Source organism: Myotis davidii, unplaced genomic scaffold (genome assembly GCF_000327345.1).
Source record: "Myotis davidii unplaced genomic scaffold, ASM32734v1 scaffold889, whole genome shotgun sequence".
In the NCBI taxonomy this organism is placed as follows: Eukaryota; Metazoa; Chordata; class Mammalia; order Chiroptera; family Vespertilionidae; genus Myotis; species Myotis davidii.
The window spans coordinates 302,627-327,820 of NW_006299519.1; the positions used below are offsets into that span (position 1 = coordinate 302,627).

The window sequence follows — 25,194 nt, forward strand, 5'->3', positions numbered from 1 at the left end:
TGTGATCAAGGTAGAGTTGGAATTTTTGAATTATAAGTGGTAATTAGGTTATAAGTTCAAAAACATTAATATTTAAGATGGACATTTTTCAGGATAATGAACTGGTCTGTGGTTTAAAAACTTTCTTCCTGCCCAGCTGGTGTGCTCAGTGGTTGAGCATCAATTCATGAACCAGGAGGTCCAGTCAGGGCATATGCCTGGGTTTCAGGCTCAAGCCCCAGTGAGGAGGGAGGAGCAAGAGGCAGCCAATTGATAATACTCTGATCATTGATGTTTCTATCTCTCCCTTCCTCTCTCTGAAATCAATAAAAACATATAAAAACTGCTTCTTCCCCTCCATATGATGCTGCCCTTTAATACTATAACTTATAACCTTGATTGAGCATAAGCTGGTGTTTAACCTCTATGACATTTTCCCCTCCATTATCCATTAAAGACTGTTCAGCTTTGAATACCACCTTTAATTGTGTATAATTTGGCTGTACTTAGGAAAGTTATTAAAATTTTTGAATTCGGTGATAACTATTTGGCATTAGTGAATCCTGTAAATCAAGCATGTCAAACTCAAAGGCTAATATGGGCCAAGTAAATGAGGTATGTGGCCTGCGGGCTGCGAGTTTGACATGCTTTGCTGTAAATAATTACAAAAAATTTACACTTATTTTTATGGCAAAATGTATTTAAAGCCTGAAGCAAATCAATTTTTAAAGTAAAATGTATTCTGGACCACATACTTCCTTTTATAGACTACAGGTTAAAGAGCTTTTTCAACAGATATCACTCAGAAATGCCAATCTTGAAGAAATTTCTATTCCTAATTACTTCGCTTATTTTGTGTATCCTTAAGTTCTTGTTTCCATATACTCTGAAATTCAAGATCCCTAGTATGTCAATGGAAAGGTTACTAAGAAAATTTAAAAATTTATGAGGAAGCGTGAAAGCTTTTATGATCTGAAATCTAAGAACAATATATTAAACATTTTTTATGGTTTAAAATATTATGAATAGTACATTTGTCTCCCTTTTTTCCCCTTGACCTTCCCCCAGCCTCCCCTACATTAAGCTTTTAAAATAGACCACTTTTTTTCTACCAGAACTGTAACACCATGCATATTCAATAGCAACGACTCCAATTTTCCTGAAAATGACAAAAATTTATCTGTATATAGAGAACTCTCCAGTATACTATAAAAAAAGATGAACACCCTAATGGGAAACCTCTAGCTGAGAAGGGACTGCAAATAGGGGATAGGAGGGAGGCAGAAAAAAAAATTGACTACCCTTTAGTACTTTAAAACTGAGAAAGTGAATTTTAAAGTAAAACAAACTGTTCAACTATTGCATGTACAAAAATCCAATAGATTATTAATAAAGGGCAAACAACCAAATTTAATGGCCCTTAAATATAGAAAACGTGTTTTACTTAGCCAATGTGTACAGAAACAAAGTTAAACACATAAAATTTAACAAGTTGGTGAAAACTAATGTGGGATGTGAGAATAGCAAAATTTATTATTGATAATTTGTGTAGTTTTTCTGGAGGGCAATTTAGAAATACTTCAGTATTCATATGTCTTGATGTAATTTATCCTAAGGAGATAATCTGAAATGTATGAAAGGAAATCTACCACAGGATTTTTTACAGCACAGGGTTCTTTAATAGTGTAAAAGTTAAAATAACTTTAAAATCGAACAAGGATATGGTTGAATAAATTAAGAGTTCCACACTCTTGCAGTGAGTAAAAATAACACTAAGAATTGGCCTTGAGAAAGTATGACAATATTTTGTTTGACAAAAAGCATATTCAACTGCAGCCATCTATGTTCTTTGTGTAAAAAATGTGCACACACCCATAAGAAGAGAAAAAAAAAGACTAAAGTAATGCTCCATTGTTAACTGGCTATCTTTAAGGGTTAGGATTACAAGTAATATGTTATTTATACATTTAAGTTTTCTAAAAGAAGCATATGTTATTAGAAAAAGATTATTTTTTAAAATACATTTTTATTGATTTCAGAAAGGGAGAGGGAGAGATAGAAAGAAACATCAATGATGAGAATCATTGATCCTCTGCCTCCTGCATGCCCCCTACTACTGGGGATCGAGCCCACAACATGGGCATTTACCCTGACCAGGAATTCATAGGTCAACACTCAACCACTGAACCATGCCAGCCGTGCTAATATTTTTAAATAGAGTTACAGATGATAATAGGGTTCTACCAGACTTGCTAATTCACTTAAACTCAGAGCCCTCCACCCCGGTATGGAGCAGCCATAATAAATAACATATGCAATCATTTAAAAACACAATCAGTTTATTTGGATTTGGGACTATGATTAGTTCCGTCTCTACTACCTGACCTTCTCCCACTATAATTTCTGAACTTAGAGGGGCTTGGACTCCGACTCCGACTCCGACTCCGACTCCGGCTCCGGCTCCTGCTTCGGCTACGGTGGCTCTTGCTCCGGCTGCTCCGGCCCCGGCTGCGGTCCCTTTTTCTTTCTCTGCTTCGTGAACTGTGTCTTTCTCGACTTTTTGGTGTGTGTCTGTGAGACTTCTTATCCCTGTGGGTACTTCTTCTTTTCCTCTCAGATTCTCCATTTCTTTTATAGAAACGGGCCGGACTGGGGCTTCTCCTCCTCCTGGGCCTGCCATAGTACTCATCATGGTGGCCCATTCTCTCTCTCCTCTCTGAGTTCCTACCAAAGGAAGAGCTAGACCGATCTGGAGACAGGTAGATGTCCCTACTAGCTTCCCAAAATTCATTGTTGGGATTTCTGAACACGTGAAGAAAGTTGCAGTGTTTTCCTCTTGGGCATTGCTGTATTTCATATAAACCTGCAACGGCAAAGTGAGGAAATAGCATTTCTTGCTGGCACTTTATCCTTTTTAGAAAGTACATTTCTTATGTTGGACGTGACAGAACTATTTTCTTCTTTATATTATTTAGATAACATAAATTGACGTCAGTTTTGGTTCTCAGAATTTCAAATATATTCAAGTGCTCTAACAAATGGCACTGTGAAAAGTAACGAATCAGAAATCTTAATTAGCCAGGATATCCCATTTCTCTACTGGATTACTGTTTGGCATGCAAATAACACAAGTGGTAACTCCAAGTTTTTCTAGGATTTCACCATCCCACTCACTGACAATGTAGATCCCTAATTAACACTTTAAGAAGAAGATGGTAAACATTGGCCTAATGCTTTTAAATTTACCAAGTATTTTTAATATGGAAGATTCTTGTCAAAGTGAAATCCAGTTGAACAACTCAGAAATCTTTTTGGGGTCTTTAAAGTTTTTTTTTTTAAAGCAGTAAATTTCCCAAATATGTAAAACAGTTAAAATAGAAATACCTCCATACCACACACTATATACAAAAAGAAAGTTAAAATGGATGAGTCCTAAATGTAAGACACAAAACTATGAAACTTTGAAGCAAACATACAAGTAAAATCTTTGTGACACGTGGCTAAGCAATGGACTGTTAGATATGACAGCAAAAGCACAAGTGAAAAAAAATTAGATAAATGGGTTATCATCAAAATTAAAAACTTTTGTGCTTCAATGGCCACCGTCAAAGTGAAAAAACAACCCACATAATGGGAGAACATATTTAAAAATCATAGATCTAATAAAGGACTTATCTGTAGAATAAATCATGAACTCTTACAACTCAATAGTAAAGACATGTAACCTACATAAAAAATAGGCAAAGGATCTGAATACACATCTCTCCAAAGAAAATAGACAAATGGCTAATAACAAGGACACGAAAAAATGCTCAACATCACTAGTTAATGGGAAAAATAACCAAACTGTTATTTTTGAAAAACAAAACACAAGTGAAATAGTCTCCTGCTTTGGGAGAGTCAAAGTCATACTCGGAATTACCTCAGTGAAACCATACTGGACTGCCAGAACTAACAAAAATAAACACCTTTATGGAGAAAACGGGCCCACTTCTTTCATCCCCCAAGCCTTTAAACTTAAGGTGTAATGATTCTTCTCGTTTTCCAAAGCAAGGGATTCCAAAATCTTTTCCCCCTCTTCAATAAGTGGTTTTTAAGTGACAGCATCCATTACGACCAGGTTGCCAAAGATTCAGACTTTGTAAATTATGTATTTTTAAATAAGAGGTGTTAAGCAGACACATGTAAAGCAAAGAACAGTAAAGGATCAGGAATGTGCTACCTTAAGACACAAATAGCTCCATCTCTTTGCTTCCGGTACCTTAGCAATACAGTTTGGATAAGCCCATCCAAGAGAAATAAAAAAGAACAAGGCCATCAAAATTGCTGGCTTCTCAAGGGACTGACTCATTTCCTGATTTGGGGCCACTGTCGATGAGTCAGTCTGACTGAATGTGCCCTCACCACATCCCACAGCTAGAACCGATCTACTGCACAAAAGCATGTATTTCAAGTAAGGCAAGGGATGTTATAGGTAACATTTTAGGTGGCAAAGATGAGCAAAGATTCATTAGGGATAAAGATGGGGAAAACAACACAGCTTAAGTGAGGGGAGCCATCAATAGCAAACACCTCTGAAACCGCAATAAGGAAAGGTGGCTTCCAGGGCCACAACTTCTCAGGCTTCTTAAAGTATTAGACACAGGGCCCCAGCACTGAGGACGAGAAGACCCAATTCTAGCCCAACTCTGTCACCAATACACTGTGACTTCAATCATATCATGCACAAAGAGACACACAAGGTCTGTTACAGATCTAAAATGTAATGTCTTTTATATAATGATCTCGGCTCATTTACTGTGTGAGGTAAAAGCTATGCTTGACTTCTTTAAAATATTATTTTTTTCACTAAAAATTTCCTTTTATATAACAGAATAACTGGGGGGAAATCATCATGTTATATTTTACCACAAATTGCCATTTTCCACCGGGTCACTGGGCAGAATTCACACTGAAGCTGTCGTCCTGCATACCATCTTCCGTTAAACAGAGAAAAGGCTGCTTGGCATTCTTCTTCCCTTTTGAACCACAAATTAAAGGACATGCTTTACAGTAATGTTCTAATATGTAGATTAATGCTGTTGTTAACAAACCCTTTTATTCGTTTATTGTACGACCTCCAAGCTTACTGCTTTTGCACTACTAAGAGAGTACTCATTAGAACATTCCAGCTGCTGAAGCTCACCATTTATTCAGGAACCCTTTTTACCAACTCTCTGAGAGGCTCTGATGCATGGAAACTGGCTTGAGTCAAAGCTTCTTAAACCAAAAGATGGGACCATTAAAAAGGCAGAAGTGTTTCCCATTATCAGTGTCAATTATTTCTCAGTTAAGATCACTATTCTTATTACAACGGTTAAATTAACTCATTAGCCACGGTGTGGCCCAGGCAACAACAAAACAAGCAGAATTGATACACTAACTACACAGAGATTACTTGGGGCTTCAATTCCTGGCTCTTTTGATTTATACTTTCCTCTATTCTACTTATCCCTTTCAGTATGTATTTTAATTATTAAAATTATAAGTAAAAAATTACTATATTACAAAAGATTCAAAACTATGTACTTATACAAAGAATGAAATCCAAATGTATTATTTTCAAATCCCTCCTATATTTCTATATCAGCTCTTAATATTTACGTTTTAAAAAAATACCATGCAGCCCTAACCGGTTTGGCTCAGTGGATAGAGCATCGGCCCGCGGACTCAAGGGTCCCAGGTTCGATTCCGGTCAAGGGCATGCACCTTGGTTGCGGGCACATCCCCAGTAGGGAGTGTGCAGGAGGCAGCTGATCGATGTTTCTCTCTCATCGATGTTTCTAACTCTCTATCCCTCTCCCTTCCTCTCTGTAAAAAATCAATAAAATATATTTAAAAAAATACCATGCATATGAAAGCTATTTTATTCCGTGGAAACAATCCCAGACACCAACATAGTCACAACACTATACTGTGACAAACTGTGAAGACATTTTATGTTCAGAATACTTACGATTGGTACTGAACATACACATTGCCCCTCAGATGAGGTTCTAAGTTGCAGCTGACCTAAGGAGCAATGAAGAATTCTATCATTAAAAAAAAAACTAAGGAAAAGAAGCCCTTCAGCCATTAAATACATTTTGTTCAGGTCAACACTATGAAAACTAGTTATTAATAGAAGATTCCAAAATCGAGGTACTACCCCACTCTCACGTCTATATAAGGTATACTTCAGCACAGAGTGGTTTTGCAGGCCCCAATTAGATGATCCCTGTTCATCCAGATCTTCCCCCCCCCCCATAAATGTGAAATGTTTCACATATGCACAGAAATCGAGAAAAAAAGTCAGCCCATCTACATACCACCCAGATTTAACACTGACATTTTCCTTTTTGACAGAGAATATTTAAATATGTAAAACATTAAAGACCCAGTTGAATCTCTTCCATCCTTTTCTCCCTCCTCCATCACATACATAGGCGCTATCCTAAGGTTGGGCATATCCTTCACATTCCAAACATAAATACACACACAAATATCCACAGCAACACATACACACACAGAAATATATGTCTACTATGCATATATGGGCATACACATATTTATGTATACATATGCAAAGAAACATCTATATATATATATATATAGATGATGTATAGCACTGCTTTGCACATATTAAACTTTTACATAAATAGTATTTATTCCACATCCTTTTTTCAAGATGTAATTCCATAAACTTAAGGACTCATTTTAACTACTGTATACTGAATATATCAAATTAGCAAATCAATTTGTCCACTCCTCGAATGACATATCCAAGGTGCTTCCAATTTTTCATCAACAAACAGTGCAGCAGCCAGCATTCTGGAACACGTGTCTGTAGGTGGATGGATTTCTCCTGTGTGCATGACCACACAAGTAGCGTGCAGATTTGTAAGTCTACAACTTCACTATGTACTGACAACTACTGCCCTCTGAAGTGGTTTTACTAATTCACACATCCTTGCCCAGTCTTGGTATTAAGAGAATTTATAATATTTTACCTGATAAGGTGTGAATAATCTGTCATTTTAATATGCACTATTCCTATTACTAGTTAGGTTGAACATTTGTTCATTTGCCTTAGAAAATGACATTTCTAATTTGGTTATCTTATTTTAAAAATATTTTTATTGATTTCAGAGAGCTCAAGCCCACAACCCGGGCAAGTCGAGCCATGACCTCCTGGTTCATAGGTCGATGCTCAACCACTGAGCCACGCCGGCCAGGTGGCTATTTTATTTTTTTATTTGGTTTTATATAATGGTATACAAAGGTCCTCAAATATTCATAGTAATGTTCAGCTTTTATTTTCAAAATAAATGTTTTATTTTACAAATTTGTTCTAGAGTATTTTTATTAGAGTACCCACCCAAAAAGAGGCAGGATCTGTTTGGGTAGCCACATCAGTTGTACCAGGGACCTTAGTGATTACTTAAGCCAGTGGTTCTCAACCTTCTGGCCCTTTAATACAGTTCCTCATGTTGTGACCCAACCATAAAATTATTTTCGTTGCTACTTCATAACTGTAATGTTGCTACTGTTATGAATCGTCATGTAAATATCTGATATGCAGGATGGTCTTAGGCGACCCCTGTGAAAGGGTCGTTCGCCCGCCAAAGGGGTCGCGACTCACAGGTTGAGAATAGCTAACTTAAGACAATGATTCACAAAGACCCATTATTAATTTTCCATGATAAATTTAATGTTTTGGAAATTTTCCTACTAAAAATTTACTAAACAAACACCTTTCCATTTATAACTATCAATGTGATTAGCATGACCTTGGCTGATAAACTTCTAAACAAAAGAAAACAGATACACCATGGTTAGTAGGTGGCTAGTTGCAGGTAATGGTGTGATTTCCACTAACTGGCCTGAAGTTTTGTGTGTTGTTTTTTTAAATATATTTTTATTGATTTCAGAGAGGAAGAGGGAGGGATAGAAACAATCAATGATGAGAGAGAATCATTGATCGGCTGTCTTCTGCATGCCCCACACTGAGGATTGAGCCTGCAACCTGGGCATGTGCCCTGACCAGGAATTGAACTGTGACTTCCTGGTTCATAGGTCAATGCTCAACCACTGAGCCACACCGGCTGGGCTGGCCTGAAGTTTGAAAGTGGCTCCACCACTGACTTCATGGAGCAGTGTAATGTAGGGATCCCGAGAGGGAAACCACTAATGTTGTCCTATCCCCTCGCTTTCGGGATGAGGTAAAGGCATGGAGAGGTAAGGTGTCATGTTCCAGAATGCAGGTCTAGCCAAACCGCACTAATGTGGCTCCATGCTGTGGGTGGCCAGGCAATTCTACTTGAGTGTTTATTGGTTGTGCTGAGAAGTAGTGTGAAGACAGAAAGGCATGCAAAACAGAAATAAAAGGCAAAGGGGGGAAAAACATTTTAAAATCTTAAAATCGGTAGAAATAAGTATAGCTTTGAATTTCACAAGTACTGCTGGTTAGCAGTTGCTCTACTCTTGGTTATTCCAACTGTCATTTCCAACAATCAGAAAAAAAAACAACTTTATTCTTATCTTTTCCCAAATTATGGGAAAAGATATGACATTTTCCTACCCTAACATAACAGAATCATTCAGGATTGGATCTGATCATTCACAAAGTAGGAGTCTTCACTGTGATAGGATTCCACTACCAGGTCCTGAGAGCAGTGGCTATTACATCTGACTTTCCTGTTGCCTTAATTCTGTGCAATCTGAATGTCTCTTTTTCATCCCATTTGCTGCACCACAAACCATGACTTTGGGAATACTATGTTCAGTACTGAAATTATCCAATGAATAAAATAATGTAAAGAAAAGGAATCAGGATCTATGTTCCAGTGTACTTCCAAAAAAAAAAGAACATGTACCTGGGTTGGCACCATCAATACAATGCAACAATATAACAACAAACTCAGTAAGTGGAGTGGTATTACACTGTGCACACTGCAGCTCTAGGTGAGACCCACTACCCACAGAGGGAGGGAGAAAGGGAGGTACTGCATGTTCTCTATCATAGGCGGCCTTTAACTGAATGCTGGTACTACTGTCTGTAGGGACCTTCTGCAGAGAATTCACCAGCTAGGAGAGTTAGATCATAAAGGTACAATAAAAGTTAGATCATGAAGAGATGAAAGCCTTTCCCATCTAGTCCCTGACACCCAGGAACTTTCATGCTAGTACATGAGTTCATGTAGTACCTCTACCAAGAGAAGGGACTAACATTTACTGAGTGCCTGGGTGGCCTACACAGGGCCAGGCATTGTACCATGGCACACACCCCGACCCAGGCAGAAAGCCTGTATCCTAGCTCTCTTGTCCTACTGGGTACTTCAGTGGGAAGTGACCCAATCTCCTCCTTCATGCGCACTGTGCATGCCCACCTTGAACTGGATCACCTTCCCCACGTTCTTGAACTCAGGGAGCACGTCCTCATAGAAGTCCAGGAACTGCTGGTAGGTCTCCTCTTCACTGTACTCCAGGCTGGCGTCAGGGTCATAGTCATCCCTTCTGCACTGCTCCATTCCAAATGTTGTAAACATGCTTCTAATAAGAAGGGTGGGGCTCGATGTTGGGAAATTGTGTTTACGTGAACACCTGCATATGAAAGGAAAGTTTAAATTCAGTAGTCCAATAGTTAGAAATTACACATAAAAGTGTTTGCATTAAATTTGGAGATTGAGACTCAAGTAACTTGGCTGTTTTGACTTAATTGTAAAATAAATCCATTCAGACATCAACTTTCAATACTTAAGAAAACTGTTTTAAGACTGAGCAATATATTGATTCCCATTAAAATGCAAAAATTATTTCCAAGTTCATTTGCCATTCGGTACCCCATGTGGGACTTAGGAGGAAGGTGAGAACAATACAATCCTGGTTCTAGCCCAGGAGTGGGCAAACTTTTTGACTCGAGGGCCACAATGGGTTCTTAAACTGGACTGGAGGGCCGGAACAAAAGCATGGATGGAGTGTTTGTGTGAACTAATATAAATTCAAAGTAAACATCATTACATAAAAGGTACGGTCTTTTTTTTTTTTTAGTTTTATTTATTTCAAACGGGCCGGATTCGGCCCACAGGCCGTAGTTTGCCCACGGCTGCTCTAGACAATCTTCAACTAACCCGATGCTTAGAGAATAGGGTAATCTAAGAGTTGCCAGCTAATGGAGTACTTCAACCTCATACATGTATAACATAAGTTTTCATGGCATTTCTACATTTTCCCCCTCTGATCCTTGCAAACTGTTGGGACCGTTGGGGCTAGTATTTCTCTGTACTTTGCAAAGAAGCAAGCACTTACCCAAGTCACATGGCTGATAATTAAGAAAGGATCCAAGAGATCTGAGTTAACCTACAGTTCAATAAATGGTATGGCAACTGTAATTAATCTTTATTTAATTGAAGAAGACTAACCATTATGAAGAACAATTTTCTTTTCATTGTGTAAACTGGACCAGTCCATACCTGAATAATTCTTTAAATATCTTTTATTTTTTTATTTACATCCTTCTCCTAAAATAAAATGAGGGGGGAGAAATGTACTTCACAATTCCAAATCATCAAAATTTTCCTGATTAGGTTTCTAGTTATAAAATTGATTAGGGCACAATTTTTAGGAAAAAAAAAACAACCCAGAACTTTTAGAAAGAAAAAAAGCTGAAGAACTAGGCATGTGTTGGGAAAAATAATGGCCCTAAAATGACTAAATGTTTAACTCATCCTCACTTTCCATGTGTACAATATGTATCTGTACACCTAGTGAGATACTGCACACAGAATGCCCACACACACCGTGCCTAGCTCAGAAATGTGCAGTCAGTGTTCATTAATGTGAAATGTTATTTTTCCAAAAGACCCGCCTAGATTATTCAGTTAGGGACCTTCTGATGAGATCCATCTTCCCAAGTACAGCTACCAACAGAACAAAGAGCAATGATTCAACCTAACTGGCAGTGTTAGCCTTGAATCAGAATTTTACAAGTATGAAGCACATGCAGAATTAAACAAGAAACGAATTTAACAAGGTTAACATCCTGCTCATGGGTTTATTACATCTAAATGAACTTGGTTTTAGTTCCCAAGGTGTCAAATGAGTGTTTGTGAGTTCTGGAACAGAGCCAAAGTTCCCATCTACGGAAAACGTCCCCTTGGCCTGGAGATAGGCCATATAATCTGAGTATATTCAAGGCCAGCCCTACAGCTCCTACCGAACTCAGCTAAAATAAAAAGAGATTTGAAAAGCACTCTAATGCTGTGGTACCAGGCCTGTATGATTCTTCTGCACACGGATCATCTGTTCGGGTTTCAGAGTGGGAGACCCATATTTTCAAAGTAACTCCCCACTTGGTCCTGAAGGTCAGCCATGTTTAAGAACCCCTTGTTTAGAACATGCCACTTACCCATTACTCAGATACTTAAATCAAGTAAGACTGGCACAAAATCACATACCTTAACATTACCTTACCCCAAGGACAGCCAATAAATGGTGTGGGTCTCCAAATGCCCCTCAGGTAAAGCTAACTGATGGCACCTCTTTTGCTCTTTTCAAGGGAACACTCCAGGTACCCACCACCACTGTTTCTCTACACACACACACACACACACACACACACACACACACACTAGAAGTCTGGTGCACAATTCGTGCACAGGTGTGGGGGGGGTCCCTCGGCCTGGCCGGCCAGTGGGGGGATAGGGGGGGCAGCAGGAGGTTGGCCAGCTGCAGGAGGTTGGCTGTGGGAGCACACTGACCACGAAGGGGCAGCTCCTGTGTTGAGCATCTGCCCCTTGGTGGTCAGTGCGTGTCATAGCCACTGACCAGTCAACCAGTCATAATAGTAATTTAGGCTTTTATACACACACACACACACACACACTGCAATTAGGCTGCAATCATTTATTGAAGGTCTCTGTAAGAAACATTCTCATGAAAATTACATATGCAACTGTTAACAAAACATCTATCAAAGTTATTGTTTACCTTCCTATTCAATGTCTTTACATAGTATTTAATGGGAGAAACATTCAGAATCCAATACCAGGAAAATTTCTGCCTTTCCAGAGATACTGCTCATTCTTCCTTTTTGGTAAGAACTATATAGTTCATCATCTGCCTGGGATATATTCAAATCCAGTGTCAAATATTCTGCACATTCACAGCCCACTCTCTCCTCCTTTCCTTAATTTTGATTTCTTTTATTTTATTAAATAGTGCAGGAGACCCTGAGTTTTCTTTATATCTCATGCATTTCCTAAATGCATGAGGTATAAATAACTACTCTGATAAGTTTTACCTTTCATCAGTAATTATGTTCTTTTAGGAAGAAAAACCAAAGAAATGCTTAGGCTACGGAAGTGTTGACTGATGATGTGACAGATCTCAACAGAAAAGAACAGTTGTGCGATCCAGAGCAAGTCCCTACGGCTCCCTGTAAAAAGGGCACAGTGTTTTTGTTGGAAGGGATGGTGCTGGATTTTGTAACTGCTAATTTCTTAGAATTTGATTTCACAACTCACCACCTGAACAATGAAAATATCCAAATTGCTGTCCTACTTTTTTTAAATAGTTGTGATGGTAAAATGTCATATGCCTATCAAAATATTAAGAAATGTTCACAAACCAATCAGACCACTGTCAGTATTTCCTTGAAAAGGCTCTCAGGGGTGAGTTTTGAAAGCCTGATAGGCCATAACCTTTTCTTCAAATAAGCACTGTCAACTGATTTCCTGAAACTACTTAGGACATTTTCCCTTCTATCTTATGCCCAACAGAAGGAGAATCCCAGAATCAGATGACCACAGTCTTAAAATTCAAGGAAATGTTAGAGATATGTTTCATCAATGAGGAAACCTGCAGCTGGAAGACCTTAAATGCAATCTGGTTCAACTATGTACACAAATATAAACTCATGCTGAGTCTTAATTGCACACTGGTGTTTTACATTAATCATTATTATTTCTTGATGAAACTGAGCATACATTTGGAAAACACTTGTAAAAGTACAAAGGGAAATAGTTTCATTAGTTCCCAGTTCCTCAAGAGGAAACTTTCACTATTGACCAGATCCTGTGAATCCTTTCAAAGATCTTCTGGGCATATATAATCCTATTATAAAATATAAAAGGAGTTAACCACCCTGCATTTGGGACTCTCAATCCTGGGGGACATTAGAAACACTTGAGGACATTTCAAAACTAAGGCTGCCCAAGTCTCAGAGACTCTGATTTATTCAAATTGAATTAGGACATACTTTTTGTTACAGTTTTCTAGGTGATTCTAATGTGCATCTAGGGTTGAGGACCATTGTTCTTAAAAAAATGTAAAATGGTATTAATGCTTAAATTTAAAAAGAAATAGAAGAGAAAGATAGAGAAGGTTCATATTTTCAAAGAAGGAAATTATCTCATGGCAGGGATAATTTTATGAATAAGATAAACACAAGAGACAACATAGTTTCTCATCGAATACGTATAAAATTGACTATTCATATCCCTTTTTGGAATTAACAGGACACTAATATATGATTAGAAATTTTCTTCTGCAGAATGCATAGTAATAATTAGACTTTGCCTTGGGTGGATTCATTCATCATTGTGAATTATTTACTTAATTTGAGTTACTCATTCATAAACAGGCCAAATTATAAAAATCGCCATTGCCTGGCATACAGTAGGTATGAAGACATTGCTAAATGAAGACATCAACACTTAATTTTCCACATGAATGTCTTGTTTCAAAAACAGTGATTCAAAAGAGGCAGGGAATAAGAGTTTCTCAGAGAATAATGGCAACAATAACAAAAAACACTCCAAGAGTGCTTGCCATTTGCCTGACACTATTCTATCTGCTTCTCTACATTCACTCATTTCAGCCTTAAACCCCTTATTAGAGGGTAGGGGTAAGGTATGTGTGGGGAAGCAGAGAACAGACAGTGGGGAACTGGAGAAGCAGTAAGAACATAGCAGATGCCTGACTGTGAACACTTCAAACTCAAGCCCAAGTCACCCCTAAATACAGAACTCAAAAAGCTCGACATTTTGAGGCACTTCATTCTGACATGATAAAGCAAAATTAGTTACCTGTCTCCAAATCTGCAAGCTCCCGTTTTACTGTAGAATGGACAGTTAGCTCGATCTTTCTCCATTATTCTTACATCCGTGGGTGGTTCTGGGTTTTGCCATGTGGCACTATTTTCCAACTGTTGAAAATAACCATGATCCATTAAGAATTAAATGTTTAAAATGTATTCAACTGTTTTGGTCAAAAATAAAGATGGATTATCTTAGTAATATTAAGTTGTACCATGTAACTTAAGTTGTAACATGTAATGGAGACTTGAAAAGCAATTGGGCTGAGACACAAGCTGTGTGTCTCTCTTGGTTCCCAGTCACCACCCTTATCAGGCATCACTACAGCGACCAAGAGCAGTCATCAAGGTTTCCCTTTGTCCAGGCATTCTGAAAATGGCCAGAAGGAGGTTTTAGAGCAGCGGTTCTCAACCTGTGGGTCGTGACCCCTATGGGGGTCGAATGACCCTTTCACAGGGGACGCCTAAGACTATCGGAAAACACATATATAATTACATACTGTTATTGTGATTAATCACTATGCTTTCATTATGTTCAATGTGTAACAATGAAATTGGGGGTCACCACAACATGAGGAACTGTATTAAAGGGTCACTGCATTAGGAAGGTTGAGAACCACTGTTTTAGAGACCCACCACTGAGAGAAATCAAGGTTACTCTGAAGCAGGAAGGTAAAGGGTCCATTGGGGGGAGGGGGTAAGAGTGTATGCTGTTCCTTATTCATACATTAAGGAGTATAAACAAGTACAGCCCACAGGGGTGATTCAATACCATTTGCTTTTATTCATTGATTAACTTCTGCAGTTCTTGTTGTTGCATAAATCACAGAGGTGCAAAAGTGACCCCAGATATTTTAGACATGATCTACAGAGCCAACCGCAAAAATAACATTGCTGGAAGTATTGTTTTTAAAGAAATGCTCATTAGTCTCAAATTCTTAACGAAAGGTTTTGAAAATACCTCATTTTCAGCCCGCTCCAGCATCTTCTGCACAGCCTCCTACAAATGGTGCAAACATAGGACTAGTGAAAACCTGGAAGTCAGGTAAGTCACATCTGGTTTCTCTGGTTAAGAATCTCATGTGAAAAAATTTTAACAACCCATTCATACAAAAAGTTTTAGTTTCTAATTTGCTTTCTACAGCACTAATCTTCTGAAAAGATTTCAAAGTTGAGTTTTCATTCAAATAGGACATTTACTGGCTCAGATTGCAAAAATATTGAAAATATCTTAGAACAGTAACAGTCATATTTAGTGTATCTGAGCATATATGTCATGTTCTAGTTTTTAAGATGAGGTATTATGAATATTATAAAACACAATGGTAGAAGAAACATCATAAACATTTAATAGATGCTAAAATGTGACATGAACAGTAGTAATTAGGATTGATGAAAAATCTCAAACTTTTCAATAAGGCAAAGGAAGTCCTGCAATATGCCAATAGATTTGACTTCATTGGCATTTAAACAAGTTTTTGAAATTATGGTCAACGGACTTTTCTTCCCCAGACCCTTGAAGCATTACATAAAAGACTCATCTATTTAGCTTCTTTCTTAATAACTCTACCTGGTCATGTAAGAGTCCTTAGTTACTTAAAAGATCAAATGAAAACTACTTTTTCCCTACCTCTCACCCCATTTCAGTTCAAACTAAAAACCTACAAGTGTATGACTTAAACTCCCCTCCTTTCTTTTTTTTAAAAATATATTTCTTTATTGATTTCAGAGAGGAAGGGAGAAGGAGAGAGAGAAACATCGATGATGAGAGAGAATCATTGATCGACTGCCTCCTGCACGCCCCACGCTGGGGATCAAGCCCACAACTCAGGCCTGTGCTCTTGGCCGGAACTGAACCTGGGACCCTTCAATCCGAAGGCTGTTGCCCTATCCACTGAGCCAAGCCAGCCAGGGCTCCCCTCCTTGTACATTCAATCTACCAGCTAGAGTCCTATTAACTCTGCCTCAACACACCCCAAAACTGTGTACTTTTCTGTATTAAGCACTACCCTCATCCAAACCAACACCATGTCCTATCTGGAACAGCTGCCTTCTAACTGATCACCTTATTTCCACTTTTGCCTCCTTGCTCACTACCCCCTTCTTTATACAGAAGTTAGAATGCTCTGTTAAAGGTAAAGATATAAATTAGATGACGTCACTCCCTGCTTAAAAAACCTTCAATGGCTTCCCATTACTTTTAATATAAAATCCCAATTCCTCCTTCAAATCCAGGTCTTACATGATCTGACCCTGCCCACCCTCCTGACCTCTCCACCTGCCACTCTCTTCTTTGGTCTCTGGGATTAAGGTACCCTGACCTTCTTTCCACTCCAAGCACAGGCCTCTTCCCTCTGCCTGGACCCCTTTTCTCCCTGAGATCTCTGCATTCAGGTATCAGCTGACAAATCGGCTCCTCATAGAGACCAGGTAATCTAAAAAAGTACTCCCCTACCCTCATCACTCTATCACATGACTCTGCTTTATTTCTTTACAGCACCTAACATGATCTTATAGCACTTAAAATAAGCTTTTTTTTGCTTACTTATCATCCAGCTCTCCCCTCTAGAAAACTAATTCAATGAGAGCAGGGACTTTTTTGATACTTTATCTCTATCCACTAGAGAAGTATCTAGCACAAAGCAGAAAGAGACTGCATCTCCCTTTTATAAGCTTAGAATCTACTTCATTTTACCCCTTTCTCCTTAATGTCTCAACAGACTTCCTCTGAAACAAATGCCTTAGTATTTTTTTAAAAAGCCTTAGCTTTTATCTAATGCCAGAAAGACTGAAATTAAAGAACATTCTACTACTAAAATGGGAATTGATTACTCTCTATTAAAAAATGACAAGTTCCAAACAACTACCCTGCCCCTAGAAAACTACTGTGGTCTTGTCTTAATCTGGAAAGCAGTGCTCAAATAAGGGTGTCTAAAAAAACTTGCACTGGAATTAACTGATAGCCTGAACCTGAAACACAAAAAGCAAAGGTCAAAAAGGCTGCTTCTACCCATCATGACTAGGGTGTAAATAAATGCATTTTCCCCATGATATAGTGATTAATTACCCAATTTTATACTAATCAAACCCAGCAATATTACAGAAAAGATACATCCTGATGAATGACTCAGGAAAGATGAACTGTGGTATCTTTGAAATAAATACACTGTTAAGGAACAGCAACAAAATATACCAGATCTTTAAAAAGAATCCTGAAGATACAGACAGGAGATATGTACATATAACCTTATAAAATTTTTTAAATGAGCAACTATGTGTTAGCTACAATTGTATTATAGCCCAAGATAGAAAGGAAGTCAAGATTTAACAACAAAAAAACCTTCCTAATTCCTCAAAATTTGAGTTCCTGATTTCTTTCAATCAACTAATTCTTGCCGACATGTCATAAGCAGTTAACTCTTATAAATCAAATGTGAAAACCATACAAAATATTATTCTGTAAGTCAACCCATATACAACAGCATTTGCTCTACAGTGGTACATAGTATAAAGCAGGGGCCCACTGCCTGTTTTTGTAAATAAAAATAAAGTTTTATTGGAACATAGCCACAACCATTTATTTACAGAGTATCTATTGGCTGCTTTCACAGCACACTGGCAGGGCTGGGTGTTTGCAACAGACACCGTATGAACCATAAAGCCTAAAATGTTTACACTCTGGCCCTTTACAGAGTTTGCCAATCCCTGGTAAAAAGGGTAAGATGGGTAAAGCTGAAGAAAAACCTTAATTAAAGTATCCACCAATGCACAGATGAAAAACTCTAGAGCACCAGAAGCAACCTCTAGTGTATACTTCACTAAAAACATGACTCTTTCTAAGCAAAAAACTGGAGCCCAAGCCCTGCTGTGCCTATACCTTAATCTTCAACCCCATCACTTGCCACATCAGCTCACTAAGAGGATACGCAGTGCGTTTATCCTCCTGTGACTGGATTCACCTCTCTTTCTCTCTTCTCTTGTAGCTTCTGCTCCTCCTCTTCTTTCTCTTTTCTCTGCTGTTCTTCCCATTCTTCCTTTAACTTTCTCTTTACAGGGGGAAAAAAAGGAAAAGTAATATTTTTTCAGACTTACTTTTTAAAACATTTCACATACAGGGCAAATAAAACAATTTTTTACAACACTGATAAAATGAGTGATATCCATTTTTTTTAAGTTCAAGATCTATAACTCTTAATGAGTTTTGGGTTAATTAGTCAACTAGTTGTCTGATAATACTGTACCTCCTGTTCTTCCTGCCGTTTTCTAGCTGCCTCTTCCTTTTCCTTCTTTATTCTGAATTCTTCTTGTGCCTTCTGTTCCCGCAGCAACCACTCCTCATGTAATTTTTGCCTATAAATGTGATAATGCAATCAAATAAAAGAAATGGGCAATAATCTACAAATACACACACACATAATAGCAAAAATTGGCATGTTTGGAAATGATTAAACTATCACGAAAGACATTTTCTAGAAAGCAGTTAAGTGGGAGTAAGAAGGTCAGAAGACATGAGTAACGATCTTAGAAAAGCATTATACTTACTTCAGCAGCTGTCTTCCTAGAAGGCAATAGCTTAAAATCACTACTACATTTTGTATTTGTGACATCTCTCACATAAAACAATGACACTACAACCTTCCCAGTCGGTTGACCATAGTGATGTTTAGATGCCAATAAAGCAAGTAACAAGTTTCAAAGCCACATATAGCTTTTCACATTCAAAATGTATTACCCTTCCTATTCTGCACATTCTAAAAGTGGCAATTGCAGGATTGCAGCAGTAGGGAAAACTGGCATCTTCTGCCATAAGCCTTTGGACTGCTACTATATACAATTAAGAGACTCCTGTGGTTTGTCACAAGCACTGAAACAACTGAAACAAGGAAAATAAAACTAAATCATCATGTCTTTAAAATGAAGAAAGTTACAGTTTTAAGAAAAGATGACAAGGAGTTATAAAAATAAATTAGCAGGTGTCTAGTTTATTTTAAAAATGACCAATTATAAAGAGTGATGCTATCTTAAATTGGTGTCTTGGACATCAAATATCACAAGTTTCTAATTTAAAGATGGGTTATGGCTCAAAAGTTTATTAGCCAATCGGGGGTGTTTAGAATCCAGATTGCATTTCCCCATGGAATCTCGAAATGGGAAATGAAATATGAGAAATTGTTCTACATCTCTTCAGCAACATTAGGAGTTAAATAAGGTTTTATGTCTAGGGACCTAGTCACAATTTCAAATAATCTATGGGGAAAATATATTCCATTTCCAACTGCAGATTCTAGGAACATGTCTTTTAGCCATGATAGAGACTGGCATACTGCAAATGTTGAGAGTTATACATGGATTTTTGACTGTGCAGGGAGTCGGTGCCCCCAACCCTCATGTTGTTCAAGGATCAACTGTGTAACAGCACTATAACAGAAATCTATAATAATAAGAACCAGAGTTATCACAGCACCTCTTATCTGCTAACGCTATGTTAAGTATTATGCATTTATCCCAATTTTATGAGGTAGGTACTATGATTGACTTTATCTCTGTATTTAAGGCAAGGAAATTGAAGCTTAGAGATTAAGCAACTTGAATACAACTATTAAGTAGCAGGGCCAGGCCTGAAATGCAGATCTGGCTGAATCTACTCCATGTTCCCAATCACTATTACATTTTTTTCTGTTTGGCATTTTGATCAATTCATCTAATTAGGTAGATATCAGGAATTAATTATAAGAAGCAACATTTCTAATGAACATACTAAATATAGAGTGTCTATAAAGTTTTTTCTCCTTTTAAAACATTTTTATTTTTTTAATGTGGCAAAATATACCATAAAAATTTGCCATTTTAACCATTTTAAGTGTACAAGTGAGTAGCATTAAGCACATTCACATTACTATGTTTAACTTAAACAAAGACAAAACTACCCCCTGAAAAATACTAGAGAATAAAACACACAATATTTTGGCATCTTGGAATGAGGGAGGCCTTTTTTAAGTCAGACACCAAGGCAAGATAACATGATGAAAGTTGACAATATAAAAATCAAATGATGGTAATTAATGCTGTAAGCCAAGTTAGGATTGATGACAAATGAGAAAAAATATACATCACACATATGACAGATAAAGAATATTTTTAATCAAGTAATAACACTGCTCACACAACAAACTTAAAAAATATGTAACAAAAGAGAAATATGCAAGACTTAAGCAAGCAATCTATAAATATGTAATAAAATATATAAAAAGATACTCAACCCTACTAATTAAGAAATGTACATTTGAAACAATGAAATACAACTTTTGACTATAGGAGTTTATAAAATTGATAATACCTAGTGCAAGTGAAGGTATGGGGAGATGGGCACCTTGATTCACTGTTGGAGGGGCTGCAGACTGCAAACTGGGAAGCCCTTCCTACCTGCCCATCTACATTGTATGTGTATTTATCCTTTGATCGCAACCATTTCATTTCCAGGCATTTTCCTAAGGAAATAATAGGACAGTTACCAAGGATATATATGGTCACTGCAACTTTTTAAAAAAATCCTCACCAGATGACATGTTTCCATGGATTTCAGAAAGAGAGGAAGGCGGATGTGAAAGAAAAACATCAATTGCATCCATATGCTGCCCAACCGGGATCAAACCCACAACTGAGGTACATACCCTTGATAGGGAATCCAACTGTGACCCTTCAGTGCTCTGGCCAATGATCTAACCACTGAACCACCAGCCAGTGCCTTTTTAAATACAACTTTTTATATAATAGTAAAAAACCTGAATGTAAATTAATAGTACATAGTAAGCAAATGTTAGTTAATAGTAAATTACCTACATGTCCATTAGTAAATTATAAATTATGAATAAAGAATAAATTATGCTATATCTATACAATAAATACTATGTTGCCATTGAATTGGTTGAATTGGATCTCTGCATCAACACTAAATGACCTATATATTTAGCAAAAAAAGCAATGTACAGAAAACATATAAATATCATGCTATTATAGAAATACATGTACACTTTCTCTCTTACATTCTTTTTTTTAATACTTACCTGAAGATGTTTTTTACTGATTTTTAGAGAGGAAGGAGGAGGGAGAGTGACAGAAACATGGACTGGGTGAATCATGTAGGCACTCGACCAGGGATTGAACCTGAAACCTGGATATGTGCCCTGACTGGTAATTGAACCCATGACCTTTTGGTGTACAGGACTATGCTCCAATCAACTCAGCCACACAGACCATGGCTCTTTTTCACATTCTTAACAGTGACTATCTTTGGGTGTGTTGAGTTCATTAACGCCCTTTCACTTTTTACACTTCTTATTTGGATTTCTTCCAAAAACATTTATGAAGTAGCAAAAAGAGAAAAATACTTCCATTAAAAATATGACAACATCTAGTTATAGCCTGTCAGCTAGAGATTTAATTATCCAAGGTATTTGATAAGACTTATTTTGGACAGGGTGCTAGAAAAAAGACCCATACTCCTTAGTAAAGACATAATATTCAAATGAAATAACTGGCTTCACAAGAAGTGCTCAGTCTATGCTGACCTCTCTCTCTCCAACAGCTTCTCTTCTTGTTGTTCAATAAAAGATTCCTCCTCTTCCTCCTGCTTCTTCTGTGTGAGTCCTGGGGGAATTTAAATGTTTTATTAAACTATTTGAGAACAAAACCTTAGTCAATATTACAGGGAAAAAATACAGATACATTCTTTAATTTTTACATTTATGGTATGGTCCTGTTTTCAAAACTTTCTAATAATAAGGCTCTAACTGCCCAACTTTGGTACAATCTGAGCATCAAAATGAAAAGGGGTCGAGACCCACAGGTTGAGAACCGCTGGACTAGACACTGCCTAGACCAGTGGTCGGCAAACTGCGGCCCCTTGAGTGTGGCTCTTCCACATATAGGCGTGCACATACAGTGCAATTGAAACTTCGTGGCCACACTCAAGGGGCCAAAGAGCCACATGTGGCTCGCGAGCCGCAGTTTGCTGACCACTGGCCTAGACACAGCCAATATGCAAAAGTATCTGTTGCCTGATTCGCTCAACTCCTCATCGTGCCTCAAACCAAGCTCACACACTCCAGGTGATCACTAACAGTTTTGGGTGTAGCCTATTCTCTACATATATGTATCCTTGCATATATTTGATCATACAATATATCTAACTGTATTATACATGCAATTATGTATGGAATCATGCCAGTTTTACAACTTGCTGACAAGGCAGCTCATTCCAGGTTATTTTAAGTAGAAGCTGGTGCTAAAGAGACTGTGTAATTGAGAGGCCGACATTCCAGGAATTTCTACCAATCATTTGTCAACTCACTCTTACAGCAATTTTTTAGAATACCTCTATAATCTAACCTTCTGGGCACTGTTTACCCATCTAATATGTGCTATAATGAACCGCCTCTCCACAAAGGCTCACTCCCAATGCACTTTGCAAAGTCAAAGGGGATTAAAAAAAATCCAATGCAATACAAACAATAGCTATAGGATTTAAAATGGAAAGAAAAATAAGAGGTTTAAAAAAAGTGTAAGAAGAAAACAGGTTAATAAAGGTAGCTGAGAACTTTAAGGGGGTGGGGAGATCACTAACAGCATCAATAACTTGAACTCACCCTGTTTTTCCTTTTATCCCTGATACTTTATCCTGCCTCTAGTGGACCAGTTTTAAATGAATAAAAAAGGAGGTGCTAACAAAGGTTGCAGTTAAACACACTTTTTCCATTCTAAATATTCCAAGCATTGCCTCTAAATCAAGCATGTCAAATTCGCAGCCCCTAGGCCACATGCGGCCCACGATGAATATGTCTGTGGCCCAGCCAATATAATGGCATGTAAGAAATCCTATATAATAAAAGGCTAATATGCAAATTGACCAAATGGCGGAATGACTAGTCACTATGATGCACACTGACCACCAAGGGGCAGACGCTCAACGCAGAAGCTGCCCCCTGGTTGTCAGTGTGCTCCCACAGCGGGAGCCCCAAGGCTGGCCATCCTCCCACAGTGCCTCCCCGCTGCCAGCCAAACTCCCACGGTCCCTCCCCCTGACTAGCCATCACCAATCAGCCCCTATTGGGACTAGGCAAGACTGCCCCAAAACTAATCATGTTGCATTCATTCCCCTTACATGCAGGCAGGCCATTTCTCTCCACTGATACCAGCAGCGAATATTTTAGCAGCCAATGGCCATGCCATTAGTCTTGGACTGACTTTTTTGGTGTGCGCAACAGGAAATACTGCTCTTTCCAAGAACAAGAAAAATAGGTTTATTTGTGTTACGCTTATTAATTTGTGCAGTAATTCAGTGTCTGGTAAAGTAATGTTCAAGAAAAAGATATTAATTTTTATTAAAGTGTTCTATTATTTTATGTTAACGATTACGCATTTATTGCAACCCTTTGTATTCAGCATGTCTCTATTGAAATAAACCTACGTTTCTATGAAAATGGAAGCTTTTGGTTTTTCTGCAGCCCACATAAACTTAAACCTTATTTATTTGGCCTGTGTTAGCCTTTGAATTTAACATGTTTGCTCTAAATAATTACTAGGCAACTCCAGTGGTAAATAAAACTTCTATGGCTTTGTTTCTCAAGGCCCAAGAATCCTAGTTACTTAAGGCCAGGGTCTGTGAACTTCAAGAACTGTCAGAATAACTTAATAAGCATATTCTGGATAATCTGTACAGCAACCATTATAGCTCAGTAGTCCAGTATTTCAGTGCTTCCATCTACATTTGTAACTACTATATAATTTTATAACTAAGTTAGTAGTACTAATTTCATTATATTAAACAGACAGGTTTAATATATAAATGTTATATTCCACCATGTGAAGGACAAATGATACCATGGCCAGTACAGATGAATGTTCCACAGTATTTTAACAGAAAAGTAACCACAGGGCAATAGTATTAGTAATAGCATTTCAAATTCCAATCAGTGCCATATTCATGTTGTATCTGTCTCCCATCATCTGTAACATCACATTAATGTAGATGTGATTTTTACTGGATATGTAATTTCACTTGATTTTGTGTGTATATATATATAGGTAACTAGTTTTATGCTTATATATTTCAATAACTTATCAATAACAACTTGAGTCAACCAAGGGTCTCATATTACTAAAGTTTGAGAGAAACTTGCAAAATGTCTAAAATCCTCAACTCCTGCTGGTTTTGCAAAGAAAAACATTCACCGAATACTGAATACGTGCAAGGGCTGTGCTAGCTGCTGTAATTCACGATGTGTGCACCTGTAATATTAGATAGTTCCTAAGTACCTACACACAATCAGTGGGTGATGATTCACCAAGACCTTTTCCTCCTGTGCAGTAGGGTAACAAGGTTTCCGACATGGGTCTAACCTAACTTGACTTGGGAAGCAGGAGCCCCAGCAATTCCTACCAGATCCAATTCTCAGCATCCTTCTGACAGGGACAGGGGCAAGTTAAGAAGGCAGTGGGAGAGCAATTTCATTCATACACAGAAAACGGAGTAAGAGGCCGGTTACCTGAGTCTCTCAATCGAGCGAGTTCCTGACGGCGTTTCTTCCGTTTCTCCTTCTTCAGGGCGGCCCTGTACTTTTTGTGGCTGCGAAAAGCAGACAAGCACACTCAGCGTCAGTGGCCGCACCTGAGGCGCTGCCTGCCTGGGCTCCGCTCTCCTTGGCGCCCAATGACAGGAAATCCCTCGGCCGCTGGGGAGTGAAATCTTGCTCCCCGTGTTTTATTTACAGAACATGCATTTGCCATCCATCGCCTTTTCCCGCCCAGATGGCAGGTGTTCTCATCCCGCCACCTGCTCTCCTGCTCACCTCCAGGAGCCCACCGAGAGCCCACCGACGTCCGGGACAGGAGAGCGCCCCGGGAGGGCTCGAGCCGCCGCGGCCGCCGGCTAGCTCCCTTTTCCTTCCTGCTTGCACACCCTCCATGCCCAGGCTCGGCCCGCTCCGTCCCCGCTTCTAACCAGCTCATCTCCCTCAGCCCAACTTACCTTAGTTTGTCCGGAAGCATCACCGTCTGGGGCGCCGCCATGTTGCCGGCGCCGCCACGCCCACCAGGGCCTGCCG

At 38.4% G+C, this 25,194-nt stretch overlaps 1 protein-coding gene across 1 annotated transcript; it reads right to left on the bottom strand.

Moving 5' to 3' along the window:
* Window positions 1-2,300: 2,300 nt before the first annotated feature.
* Window positions 2,301-25,188, bottom strand: ZRSR2 (zinc finger (CCCH type), RNA binding motif and serine/arginine rich 2). The gene is made up of 11 exons (XM_006775209.1): window positions 25,119-25,188; window positions 24,637-24,716; window positions 21,661-21,739; window positions 18,334-18,442; window positions 18,052-18,138; window positions 15,054-15,092; window positions 14,085-14,203; window positions 9,387-9,600; window positions 5,975-6,030; window positions 4,888-4,997; window positions 2,301-2,842 (listed from the first exon to the last, which is right to left on the bottom strand). The coding sequence occupies exons 1-11, from the start codon at window positions 25,157-25,159 to the stop codon at window positions 2,319-2,321; spliced, it is 1,458 nt and encodes a 485-aa protein (XP_006775272.1). The 5' UTR covers window positions 25,160-25,188; the 3' UTR covers window positions 2,301-2,318.
* Between the last annotated feature and the right edge of the window lie 6 nt (window positions 25,189-25,194).

Excerpts from the sequence above, each read along its gene's own strand:
- ZRSR2 (XM_006775209.1), bottom strand. The coding sequence starts at position 25,159 with ATGGCGGCGCCCCAGACGGTGATGCTTCCGGACAAACTAAG. Across the intron at positions 18,443-21,660 it reads AAGCTGTTGGAGAGAGAGAG|GCAAAAATTACATGAGGAGT; the intron begins GTCAGCATAGAC and ends TCACATTTATAG. Across the intron at positions 9,601-14,084 it reads GCTTGCAGATTTGGAGACAG|GTGTTCACGTAAACACAATT; the intron begins GTAACTAATTTT and ends TTTCATATGCAG.